The 13,219-nt window shown below is 38.5% G+C and overlaps 1 protein-coding gene across 1 annotated transcript; it reads right to left on the bottom strand.

Annotated features, from left to right (window-relative positions):
• Positions 1-3: 3 nt before the first annotated feature.
• Positions 4-13,201, bottom strand: tbp (TATA box binding protein). Its single transcript, XM_052090629.1, has 8 exons — positions 13,081-13,201; positions 12,295-12,422; positions 7,961-8,280; positions 3,057-3,144; positions 1,569-1,660; positions 1,307-1,474; positions 939-1,033; positions 4-839 (listed from the first exon to the last, which is right to left on the bottom strand). Exons 2-8 carry the CDS (start codon positions 12,346-12,348, stop codon positions 760-762), a joined length of 897 nt encoding a protein of 298 aa, XP_051946589.1. The 5' UTR covers positions 12,349-12,422; positions 13,081-13,201; the 3' UTR covers positions 4-759.
• Between the last annotated feature and the right edge of the window lie 18 nt (positions 13,202-13,219).

Raw genomic sequence — 13,219 nt, 5'->3', positions numbered from 1 at the left:
GAAAAGAAAAAGGAATAGTCTAGAGATAGTCTTTCAGATGTAATATGATGCTTTGACAGGCACAAACTGCTAAGGAAATATTTATTTACATCCAATTGCAAAGAGAATTGGTTACATTGCCCAAGACATTCATTAAAAAGTCAGTGCTTTTCATGGGGCTGTGTGGGAGACCTACAGAATATAATATAATACAATTCAAAGGGAAATATATAGTTCGATCTGCCAAATTTGTTACAGATCTCATAGAAGACCGTAACTTAAAAGGTCAAATCCATATGATAATTTTAACAATCGAAGAATTAGCCTCCGCTTGCACGTCTTTGTCTGAAATTATGTAAATTCACTCCTCAAAATAAAGACATTCTTCCTGCACTGGGAAACATGGGCATTACTTGCCACAGTTCACACACACAATCAGTAATACAAGTAATACATAAAACTTGCTCAAAGGGAATGTGTAAAATGTATGAACAGATGCAAATTTAAAATTCATAAAACAATAAAAGTATTCAAACCATTAAAATGTTCAGACATGGATAACACAATATTTTGAAAACCAAATAGCAGGTGAAATACATTTTAAAAAGGTCAAATAAAAGCATTTATCCTCAATCAGATCCATTTCTGAGTGAATAAAATTAGTCCTTCATATTTACACTTACAAAATAATAAAATGTATCCGTGTAGACCAAACCAAACACACCAGTGGGCTCAGTAATGTCTTCACCAGTTAATAAAGAATGGTTCATGGCACAGGGATTATGTTGTCTTCCTGAATCCTTTTAAAATGGGGTATATGTTCTCAAATGCTTCATAGATTTCTCCTCTAACCTTTGCACCTGGAAAAAAGAAATCAAATTAATTTAGCATCTCAATAATGCACAAACAGCATCCCGTATATTGCAAAGTACTTTTTGTGCAGGTTAAAATTAACCTACCTGTGAGTACGACTTTCCCAGAAACAAATATTAAAAGGACAATTCTGGGTTTGATCATTCTGTAGATTAATCCAGGAAATAACTCTGGTTCATAGCTGGGGAAAAGTATCAGCAACATATAAAGTTTTTCAACAAACACAATACAGTATTTTCAGTCACACATGTGATCAAGTTTCTAAATAAGCTTGCAAATATAGCTGATAACATGCAGTATTAGAATTCGTAGTAATACAATAATGAGCTCTAAATCTAAAATACATTTAAAACCATTCAGTATTCATTTATAATCCAGAACAAGGCAAAAAAAGGCATTTAATTTAGTTTAAGATGCTTTCAAATAATTTAAATATATTTTTTTAAATACAAACCTGCTAAACTGCTGGTGTGTAAGCACCAGGCCCTCTAATCGGATGGGAAACTTGACGTCACAGCTTCCTACCATGTTCTGAATTTTAAAGTCTAAGAATTTGGCAGGGAAACCCAACTTCTGCACCACTCTGGCATATTTTCGGGCAGCCAAGCGGGACTGTTCCTCACTGCAAAAAAAGGAGTTCACACGAGAAAGACAAACTTACACACTGCTGTTTGTTCTATGAGTTTGTGCACGAGAATGACAGATGGCATTCTTACCTTTTTGCTCCTGTGCACACCATCTTTCCAGAGCTGAAGATGAGAGCTGTTGTTCTGGGTTCTCGTATTCTCATGATGACGGCAGCAAAACGCTGAAACAATGCATGTGTGTAAAAATTGACTTTTTGACCAAATGAAACAGCCCACACATTTGTATTGTTCAGAGAATCTGTAAAGAACTACCTCAACAAATTGTCACAGATAAAAAAAAATGTCAGGTACAATGTAGTCACCCCCAGTTCACCACAGATCCTCCAACAAATTTCACAGTGGGTGTGAGACATTGTGGCTTGTAGACCTCTCCAGGTCTCAGTCTAACCATTAGATGACCAGCTGGAGGATCGGTCATGATCTCGGGTGCTTCAGCAAGGCTGGAATCGGACAGATTCATCTTGGTTAAGGCCACATGAATCAAGCCATGTACAAGGTTATCCTGGGAGAAAACTTCCTTCCTTCTGCTCTGACAAAGTTCCCCAACTCTAGGGATGGGTTTTTCCAGCAGGACAATGCTCCATGCCACACAGACAGGTCAATCAAGATGTAGGACCACCGGATCAAGACCCTGTCATGGCCAGCAAAATCTCCAGACCTGAACCCCATTGAAAACCTCTGGAATGTGATCAAGAGGAAGATGGATGGCCACAAGCTATCAAACAAAGCCATGCTGCTTACATTTTTGACCCAGAAGTATCATAAGTCACCTAACTGCAATGTGAAAGACTGGTAGAGAGCATGCCAAGACGCATGAAAGCTGTGATTGAAAATCAGGGTTATTCCACCAAATATTGATTTCTGAACTCTCCAAAGTTAAAACAATAGCATTGTGTGGTTTAAAATGAATATAAACTTGGCGCTGGGTAGCTCAACGAGTATTGATGCTGACTACCACCCCTGGAGTCACAAGTTCGATTCCAGGTCCTGCTGAGTGACTCCAGCCAGGTCTCCTGTCACATGTTGTAACCTCCACGTGGTTGCGATTAGTGGTTCTCGCTCTCAATGGGGCACGTAGTAAGTTGTGTGTGGATCGTGGAGAGTAGCATGTGCCTCCACATGCGGAGTCTCCGTGGTGTCATGCACAACGAGTCATGTGATAAGATGCGTGGATTGATGGTATCAGAATCGGAGGCAACCGAGACTTGTCCTCAGCCACCCGGATTGAAGTGTGTAACCACGCCACCATGAGGACCTACCAAGTAGTTGGAATTGGGCATTCCAAATTTGGAGAAAAAGGGGATAAGAAAAATATAAAAAAAGATGCAGCATTGGTTTTCTTTGCATTATTCGAGGTCTGAAACACGGCACCTTTTGACTGGTCATTTTCTGCAAATAAATGCTCTAAATGACAATATATTTATTTGGAATTTGGGAGAAATGTTGTCAGTACCTCATAGAATACAAATTTTACTCAAACACATACTTATAAACAGTAAATCCAGAGAAACTTAGCAGTTTTCTCTTAATTTTTTACACACACTTTTTTTTTTTTACCTTTGGATTATACTCAGCATTTCTGGCTCGTAGTGCTATTGTCTTTAAGTCAAGTTTGCACCCCAAGTTTACAGTGGAAACAATATTCCTTTAAAAGAAAAAAGAAAATGGCAATTTAAAGATTGAAGATTTTGAACATTAAAAAATTATTTGAACAGGACAGTCACGTTATTGGCATTTATGTCTCTGACATTTTGTACAGCTAAAGTAAAAACCCTTTAATCATTCTTTCATCCGAAAGCAATTTAATAACATTGTATTTTTTTGCACATTAATGTTGTGCACTTAAAAGGGTTATTATAAAATTCATTATTTACTCACTCTCAGGATATCCCAGGTGTGTATGACTTCACCAGACCACATTTGAAGAAAAATATCTTGGCTCAGTAGGCCCTTAAAATGTGGAGACTTCATTTTTGAAGCTCCAAAATTCACAGACAGTTAGCATAACGTCTTCAATACGACTCCAGTGGTTAAATTTCTGTCGACACGTTAACTTTTTTTTTTTCTACTCTTAAATCACGCTTCCGGTCAGAAGCGGTATGCGTGTATACCGTAATTGCATTGGCATTCGAAACACACAAGAACGGAGTCACAGCCTGAAGAGCAGCACTGTGAACAAGCAAGGAGGAATGCTGTACAATAGCTTGTAGGTGTGCACAAAGTTGGGCAGTACCTGCCAATAACAGACTAATCAACCAATAGTTTTATAATTTGATATTGAGTGACAAAATGAAGTAAAATAGTGCTGAACTTTAAAAAAAATAAAAATAAACAGTACTGACTGAACCATGAAAATATATTGTACTTTTTTTAAATTAAATAAATACACTGACAGTCAAGTTTCGGAAGGAAATTGGTACTTTAGTTCACCAAAGTGGCATTCAACTGATCAAAGTATAGTCAGGACATTACTGATGTAAAAAAACAGCATCACAATTTGAAAAAAGTTATTTTTGATAAAATCTAGACAGGCCCCATATCCAGCAGCCATCACTCCAACACCTTTTTCTTGAGTAATCATGCTAAATTGCTAATTTGGTTCTTGAAAATCACTTGCCATTATAATCACACACAGTTGAAAGCTATTTGGTTCGTTAAATGAAGCTTAACATTGTATTTGTTTTTGAGTTGCCACAGTATGCAATAGACTGGCACGTCTTTAAGGTCAGTATTAGTTAAAAAGATAAAAATAAATGCTTTCTCTAGAAAGTCAATCATTATTTTGAAAAATGAAGGCTATACAATGCTTGAATTTGCCCAAAAAAAAAAAAAAAGATTTCATACTAACAACTGGCTCTAACAAGGACAGAAAGTGATGTGGAAGGCCAGATGTACATAGGGCTACGTAAATGTTCGATATCGATATCTTGACTTCGATACTGGTTCATAAACTATACTTTTTCTATACCAATTTTATGAAATCCATTATAATACGATTACAAACTTTACCATATATATATATATATATATATATATATATATATATATATATATATTTATTTATTTTCAGTTTGACTTTTTTTCATCTTCTGAGCCTTCTGGTATCCTCATGCCAGGGTCAGAGGCTATGACATTAATGTGAAGTGGAAAAAAAAAGAAGAAAGCTAAACTGTTAATTCAGCCAACCCTAAGCATAATTACAGTTTAACAAGATAACTAGTTTAATGGGAGTTAAACCTGATCAGTTTCTATCAACCTTAAAGCATTTTTAGCATTGATTTAGCTAGCCATCTATAGCCATACATCCAAACACTATCTTGTGTTACATTGGTCCCAGTTTATAGGACTATGTCACTGTGCACAGAAATGTTAATTTAACAAGTACACAAGCATGTACCACTACAAGTTAGCCGATTTTGTTCATTGGTTTGTTTGCTAAACATTAACCTTACCTGTCGGGAGTCCCAGTCATAGTGCCGCTGCATTCATCAGTAGTTTTGGAGGAGGACTCGTGTGGGCATGTTGAAGGAAGCTCTGTGGCAGGAGGACGCTGAGAGGATGACCGCACCGGCTCGGTCTTCTTGCAACTTTCTGTTCTTAAGTTTATTCCGTGCACTGTCAAGTGCTTCATCAGATTTGTCATGTTGCCAGTCTTGGCGGCAATTATCTTGTCGCAAATATTGCATTGCGTGCTATTGGCATCATGTAGCCACACTTGATCTATTCCAAATTTTTTACATCTGTGGGGGTTGGGACACATACACACTACAGCCTCATGTGTGAGCCGCATCTCTGGGCATAAACTAGTGTTTTTCCTTGATGCCTAACCACAGCACTTTTAGATTTGTACACATCTAGCATGATACATGCTTATCACTGACGTTGACGAACAGATAAAACTCAATACCCAGCCCTACATGTACAACTAAGAGGATAATTACATCAGAATCTCTAGTTCGAGAAATAGATGCCTCGAATGTCCTCAGCTGACAGCTTCATTGAATTCTACACCCTCAACACCAGTTTCATGTACAAGAGTAAAAAGACTCAGGGCTGCAGGCCTTATGGGAAGAATTGCAAAGAAAAAGCCACTTTTAAAACAAAAACAAAAATGTTAGAGTGGGCAAAGAAACACAGACATTAGACAACAGATAATTGGAAGAGAGTGTTATGGATCTTAAACTCACTGAGCTTTTATGAGATCAGCTAGACTGTAAGGTGCATGAGCAGTGACAAGACAGCCACATACACTCACCTAAAGGATTATTAGGAACACCATACTAATACTGTGTTTGACCCCCTTTCGCCTTCAGAACTGCCTTAATTCTATGTGGCATTGATTCAACAAGGTGCTGAAAGCATTCTTTAGAAATGTTGGCCCATATTGATAGGATAGCATCTTGCAGTTGATGGAGATTTGTGGGATGCACATCCAGGGCACGAAGCTAACGTTCCACCACATCCCAAAGATGCTCTATTGGTTGAGATCTGGTGACTGTGGGGGCCATTTTAGTACAGTGAACTCATTGTCATGTTCAAGAAACCAATTTGAAATGATTCGAGCTTGTGACATGGTGCATTATCCTGCTGGAAGTAGCCATCAGAGGATGGGTACATGGTGGCCATAAAGGGATGGACATGGTCAGAAACAATGCTCAGGTAGGCCGTGGCATTTAAACGATGCCCAATTGGCACTAAGGGGCCTAAAGTGTGCCAAGAAAACATCCCCCACACCATTACACCACCACCACCAGCCTGCACAGTGGTAACAAGGCATGATGGATCCATGTTCTCATTCTGTTTACGCCAAATTCTGACTCTACCATCTGAATGTCTCAACAGAAATCAAGACTCATCAGACCAGGCAACATTTTTCCAGTCTTCAACTGTCCAATTTTGGTGAGCTCTTGCAAATTGTAGCCTCTTTTTCCTATTTGTAGTGGAGATGAGTGGTAACCGGTGGGGTCTTCTGCTGTTGTAGCCCATCCGCCTCAAGGTTGTGCGTGTTGTGGCTTCACAAATGCTTTGCTGCATACCTCGGTTGTAACGAGTGGTTATTTCAGGCAAAGTTGCTCTTCTATCAGCTTGAATCAGTCGGCCCATTCTCCTCTGACCTCTAGCATCAACAAGGCATTTTCGCCCACAGGACTGCCGCATACTGGATGTTTTTCCCTTTTCACACCATTCTTTGTAAACCCTAGAAATGGTTGTGCGTGAAAATCCCAGTAACTGAGCAGATTGTGAAATACTCAGACCGGCCCGTCTGGCACCAACAACCATGCCATGCTCAAAATTGCTTAAATCACCTTTCTTTCCCATTCTGACATTCAGTTTGGAGTTCAGGAGATTGTCTTGACCAGGACCACACCCCTAAATGCATTGAAACAACTGCCATGTGATTGGTTGATTAGACAATTGCATTAATGAGAAATTGAACAGGTGTTCCTAATAATGCTTTAGGTGAGTGTATATGGCAAGTGCTACAGGAAGTGTGGGGTAAAATGTCACCTGAGTATCTGGACAAACTGACAGCAAGAATGCCAAGAATCTGCAAAGCTGTCATTGCTGCATGTGGAGGATTTTTTTATGAGAAATCTTTGAAGTAGTTTTTTCAAATTGTAATAGTAATTTTTCACGTTATTAATGTCCTGACTATATATCGTGGTCAGTTGAGTGTCACTTTAGTGAATAAAAGTACCAATTTCTTTCCATAAGAAAAAGCAAAATATGTACATTATTCCAAACCTCTGGCCACCAGTGTATATAAACATTAATATGTATGAACTAATAATATTCAAATATGATAAGATGATGATTTTTAAATTGACAACGTTTCCTTAGTCCACAAGAGGGTGCAATATATACATAAACCATACAGAACCATTATATTATCACACAGAACATTCCTATATTGGCTGTAAAAAAAGGGGCATTTCATTTTCAACTAATGTGCAAAAACGTTTTAGTCAGTCCATATTTTTAAATAAGCTAAAAGTAAAATGGGAGGAACACTTCAATAGGTAGTTCACATTGTTGATGTCTCAAACGAGTGGAGAATGTGAGATTACGTCAGTATCATGGCAACGCGAATATGTCACACGAGAGAGCGCTTTGACTCCACCCACATGTGAAGTGCTGGATTATAGTTACAAAGTACTTAAATATTGATGTTTTTCATATCGCTTAAGACATTCATTTAACAGCTGGTGTTGTATGGATTATGTTTATGCTGATATCTGTGATTTTTAAAGCTTCAAAATAGAAATCTCCATTCACTTGCATTTTAAGAACCTACTGAACAAAGATATTTTTCATTTTTTCCTCTCAAATGTGTTCTGCTGAAGAAAGTTATACACAACTGGGATATATGTAAGGGTGAGTAAATAATGAGAGAATTTCATTTTTGGGTGAACGATCCCTTAAAGAGCCATGCAAGCAGCAATGATCGCTCCAGAACTCACTGTAATTGGGGAACGATGCCAGAACTCTCAGAGGCTGGTGTGGCAGGAGTGATGGGGGTCATAGGTGTGAGAGGTGTGGTGTAAAGGGGTGTGTTGCCTGGCAGTGCCGTTGTCGTGGAGACAGCCTGTGAGTGGTAGAGCTGGGGTGTTTGGCCTGAACCTCCTACCATCCCACCCTGCTGTTGTGAGGCTGCCTGTTGTTGCCTCTGCTGCTCCTCCAGGAGCGACAAGCTGTTGGTGTTCTGCACTGGCTGTGGTGTGAGGCCCGTGCCATAAGGAATCATTGGACTGAAAATGGGCATGCCAGGCGTCATCGCTCCCTTTTAAATTGAGACCAGACCATGTACCAATGAACTTTATGCACACATGATTTGTCATTTAGCAGACAATTTATACATTTTATGGTTTTATCACTTATTTTGTTAGAAGTGAACAACATATTGCATTATTCTATGGACACATCTCACTAAACCAATCACTCTCAAAAAGTCAGTTTATTTTTAAAGGAATCTTTCAAACAAAAATTAAAGTTCTTTGACCATTTATTCACCTTCATGCAATATCAGACCTTCTACTGAACACAAATTATGATTTTAAGGGAATATCTCAACTGTGGGTGCATTCAATGCAAGTGAATGGGTACCAAAATTGCGAAGCTCCAAAAAGCAGATAAAGGCTGCATAAGTCATTCATACGACTCCAGAGGTTTCATTCATATTTTCAGAAGCGATATGCAGGCATGTGATCAAAAAAAAGCAGGAAACGGTAAAGAGGATTTATTTGGTTAACCAGCATCTTCTGCACATTTGAGTTCTTCCCAACTGTGGGTACAGTATATTAAATTTACATCCAGTTGTTTTGTTTGTGAAAATGAACATTTTATGTGTTCACAATTTAACCACATTTAATCATTTTTTTGTGTAAACATTTCATATACCCTATTCTATCCATATGAAGTCATATTGTATGTTTAATTATGAAATTACTTGTCATGTCAGGCACATATTTTAACACACAATTGACAACACTGTAACCTAACTTTCAAAATACAAATTCCCACATCTCAACTTTTAAGCGCTTGTACAAAGTAAAAGGTGCAGTGTAGCTGTCCACCATGCTCGAGGGGAAATAAACATCCTCACTCATATTTTCATGTGTTAAATGAAGAAATGGCTTGGCTTCTTTCAGTTCGTTGTTATATTTTACAATACAGTAATTTGGGAGAAATGTTGTCAGTACTTTACAGAATAAAACAAAAATGTTCATTTTACTCAAACCATACCTAAATCCAGAGAAACTGAATTTTGCAGTGGTCTCTTAATTTAGTATTTTACTGAAGATTTGCGTTCACAAGGCATGCTAACTGTGTGAAAGTGAACAAAACTCACAGCACCTCCCAAGAGGATCAGAGATAATTTGCAGCATTCTCATAGACAACATTGTTCTTGCAAATTTTCAGACGAATGAAACGGGGAGAAAACAAAAGCAAAAACTCTTTAGGTCAAGGTCAATTTATTTCTAGAGCACATTTAAATCAACAAGTGTATGCCAAAGTGTTGTACAAGTAATAATAACAAAATGTAAAAGAAAAAGGTAATATAATATACAAAAACACATAAGAACAAACAAAATTCACATATCAGTCACTCAAAGTCCAAGGGAAACAAGTCTTTAAGTTGCAATTTTAAAATACAGGTGAAACTCGAAAAATTAGAATATCGTGCAAAAGTTCATTAATTTCAGTAATTCAACTTAAAAGGTGAAACTAATATATTATATAGACTCATTACAAGCAAAGTAAGATATTTCAAGCCTTTATTTGATATAATTTTGATGATTATGGCTTACAGCTTATGAAAACCCCAAATTCAGAATCTCAGAAAATTAGAATATTGTGAAAAGGTTCAGTATTGTAGGCTCAAAGTGTCACACTCTAATCAGCTAAACACCTGCAAAGGGTTCCTGAGCCTTTAAATGGTCTCTCAGTCTGGTTCAGTTGAATTCACAATCATGGGGAAGACTGCTGACCTGACAGTTGTGCAGAAAACCATCATTGACACCCTCCACAAGGAGGGAAAGCCTCAAAAGGTAATTGCAAAAGAAGTTGGATGTTCTCAAAGTGCTGTATCAAAGCACATTAATAGAAAGTTAAGTGGAAGGGAAAAGTGTGGAAGAAAAAGGTGCACAAGCAGCAGGAATGACCGTAGCCTGGAGAGGATTGTCAGGAAAAGGCCATTCAAATGTGTGGGGAGCTTCACAAGGAGTGGACTGAGGCTGGAGTTACTGCATCAAGAGCCACCACACACAGACGGGTCCTGGACATGGGCTTCAAATGTCAAACGTCTTACCTGGGCTAAAGAAAAAAAGAACTGGTCTGTTGCTCAGTTGTCCAAAGTCCTCTTTTCTGATGAGAGCAAATTTTGCATCTCATTTGGAAACCAAGGTCCCAGAGTCTGGAGGAAGAATGGAGAGGCACACAATCCAAGATGCTTGAAGTCCAGTGTGAAGTTTCCACAGTCTGTGTTGGTTTGGGGAGCCATGTCATCGGCTGGTGTTGGTCCACTGTGCTTTATTAAGTCCAGAGTCAACGCAGCCGTCTACCGGGACATTTTAGAGCACTTCATGCTTCCTTCAGCAGACAAGCTTTATGGAGATGCTGACTTCATTTTCCAGCAGGACTTGGCACCTGCCCACACTGCCAAAAGTACCAAAACCTGGTTCAATGACCATGGTATTACTGTGCTTGATTGGCCAGCAAACTCGCCTGACCTGAACCCCATAGAGAATCTATGGGGCATTGCCAAGAGAAAGATGAGAGACATGAGACCAAACAATGCAGAAGAGCTGAAGGCCGCTATTGAAGCATCTTGGTCTTCCATAACACCTCAGCAGTGCCACAGGCTGATAGCATCCATGCCACGCCGCATTGAGGCAGTAATTAATGCAAAAGGGGCCCAAACCAAATACTGAGTACATATGCATGATTATACTTTTCAGAGGGCCGACATTTCTGTATTTAAAATCCTTTTTTTATTGATTTCATGTAATATTCTAATTTTCTGAGATTCTGAATTTGGGGTTTTCATAAGCTGTAAGCCATAATCATCAAAATTATATCAAATAAAGGCTTGAAATATCTTACTTTGCTTGTAATGAGTCTATATAATATATTAGTTTCACCTTTTAAGTTGAATTACTGAAATTAATGAACTTTTGCACGATATTCTAATTTTTCGAGTTTCACCTGTATGTAGAGGGAGCTGATCTGTTGTACTATGGAGGCAAACTATTCCACAGTTTAGGCTCAATTACAGAGAATGCACAATTTCATTTAGACTTCAAGCAGGAGTGTGGAATCTGTAGAAGTTGGCCCGTAGATCTTTATATGCACTTGTTCCACAAGACAGGCTTGCGCTGCACCCTGACATGCATATGTTCAAAGACAGGCTTGTGCTGCACCCCTCTTAACAAACAGCGAATCAGACACAAGCATTGATGACTTTTCTTTGTCTGTTCTTAAAAAATATAATAAAGTGCGTTTCTTCAAGCACGTTTTTGTGACTAACAGCATTTTTTGTCATGCGTCACACAGAGAGGTCTGTCGTGGGTAGATGAGCAAAACTACCCATGCATGAAATGCATTTGGAACTAGCGAAATGGATTCAAACTCGTTGCACATGGCGGGTGCCAGTTTCACACCCTGGCCACTGTTTAATATATTTGGTGACTTCCCAGATCCACGGTTTAGCCATTTCCCTACACTGTTTAATATATTTGGGGACTTCCCAGATCCATGGTTTTGCCATTTCCCTACATTGTCTGTTAGCAACCGGCATCTTTGCAAGACATCGTTGATATCAGATATCAGTGAGTGAAGGTCCGAGGGAAGTCTAAATGACACTAGTGCGGATGAAAAATACTTAGAGAATGCAGTGGGCAAAAAATTGGTGATAAGACATTACTACCCCCAGGAGAATTTATAGTAAAATAGGACTAATACAAATTCATCCATTTCTCACCAACACCAATCATATCAGTTCTGAAGACATTAATTAAACCACTGGAGCCTTAAAGATTACTTTTATGCTGCCTTTGTGCTTTTTTTAGCTTAAAAATGTTGGTACCCCTTCACTTGCATTGGGAGGCCCTACAGAGCCATTTTAACTTCCAAAAATATTTGCGTTCAGCAGAAGAAAGTCATACACATCTGGGATGGCATGAGTGATTACATGATTAAAGAACTTTCATTTTTGGGTGAACTACCCCTTTTAAGAATTCAGAAAGAATAATTTCTTTAGAACTAAATACATTTTACTCAACACTACATAACTCACCTGTGGAGATGCCAGCCCTTGAGGGAAAGGGGGTAGACTGTTGTTCTGCTCCATATCGTCAAGTTATGACGCAAAATTTATTACGGATTTCAGGACAAGCTCAAAGATTCCAATCCGATGGCCAGCACCTTTCAATTACAAAGACCTGTTCTGAAATGTCTTAGCAAAAAATAAAATATATATATATATATATATATATATATATATATATTCTAACATACAAAACATACTTGCACATAAAAGAACAGCATTTCTTAAGAGAAATTGGGGTGATAGACAGACCAATTCTAATACAGTGTAAAAACGAGTCAACAAGATAGCAGTGTGTGCTCGTGGCATGAAACGTGCATTTACTGTTATTATTCACCATTACATGGAACATTCGTTTAAAATGGTACACGATGCAGTGAGGCTCTGCAGAGGTTTAAATCAACGCAACTTCCTATCAGAAACACCCCATAGCAGCACAACTGACATTAGAAAAGAAAGTGAACGCAGATATTACAAATAGTTAATCAAAAATCATTGATAAGGACAGGGATGATGTCAATGGAGCAGACTGAAGCGCAGTTCGGTGTTCTGACGGATGCATACATCATTCAAGCCTTTTGTAGTGATGATAACTATCTTTTTGACTTATTGACTCTTGTGGCTATTGTGCTAATATATATGTCCTGCTAATATGACGGTAAGACCCCATGTAATACACAGTCCATTTGTAAATGTAAGATGTTCTCCATCTCTTAATCGCGTGGATTGAATGTGCATGAAAAATGCCAAACAAACCGGTCACTCGCTGGATCCACCACCAGGCTGCCCGAGTTGTTTCAAGTGGCGAGTCTGAGTGCAGTGATCAGTTCCAGAGATGAATGGAGCGCAATAAACACAGGAATCTCAACAACTTCCGCCTCTTTTCATGTGCGCT

This window comes from Xyrauchen texanus, chromosome 24, assembly GCF_025860055.1.
Source record: "Xyrauchen texanus isolate HMW12.3.18 chromosome 24, RBS_HiC_50CHRs, whole genome shotgun sequence".
Taxonomy (NCBI): domain Eukaryota; kingdom Metazoa; phylum Chordata; class Actinopteri; order Cypriniformes; family Catostomidae; genus Xyrauchen; species Xyrauchen texanus.
Note: the sequence above shows the minus strand (reverse complement) of the source record. Positions and strands in the feature narration are given on the sequence as shown.

Excerpts from the sequence above, each read along its gene's own strand:
- tbp (XM_052090629.1), bottom strand. The coding sequence starts at position 12,348 with ATGGAGCAGAACAACAGTCTACCCCCTTTCCCTCAAGGGCTGGCATCT. Across the intron at positions 8,281-12,294 it reads AAGGGCTGGCATCTCCACAG|GGAGCGATGACGCCTGGCAT; the intron begins GTGAGTTATGTA and ends TCAATTTAAAAG. Across the intron at positions 1,475-1,568 it reads GTGTGCACAGGAGCAAAAAG|TGAGGAACAGTCCCGCTTGG; the intron begins GTAAGAATGCCA and ends CTTTTTTTGCAG.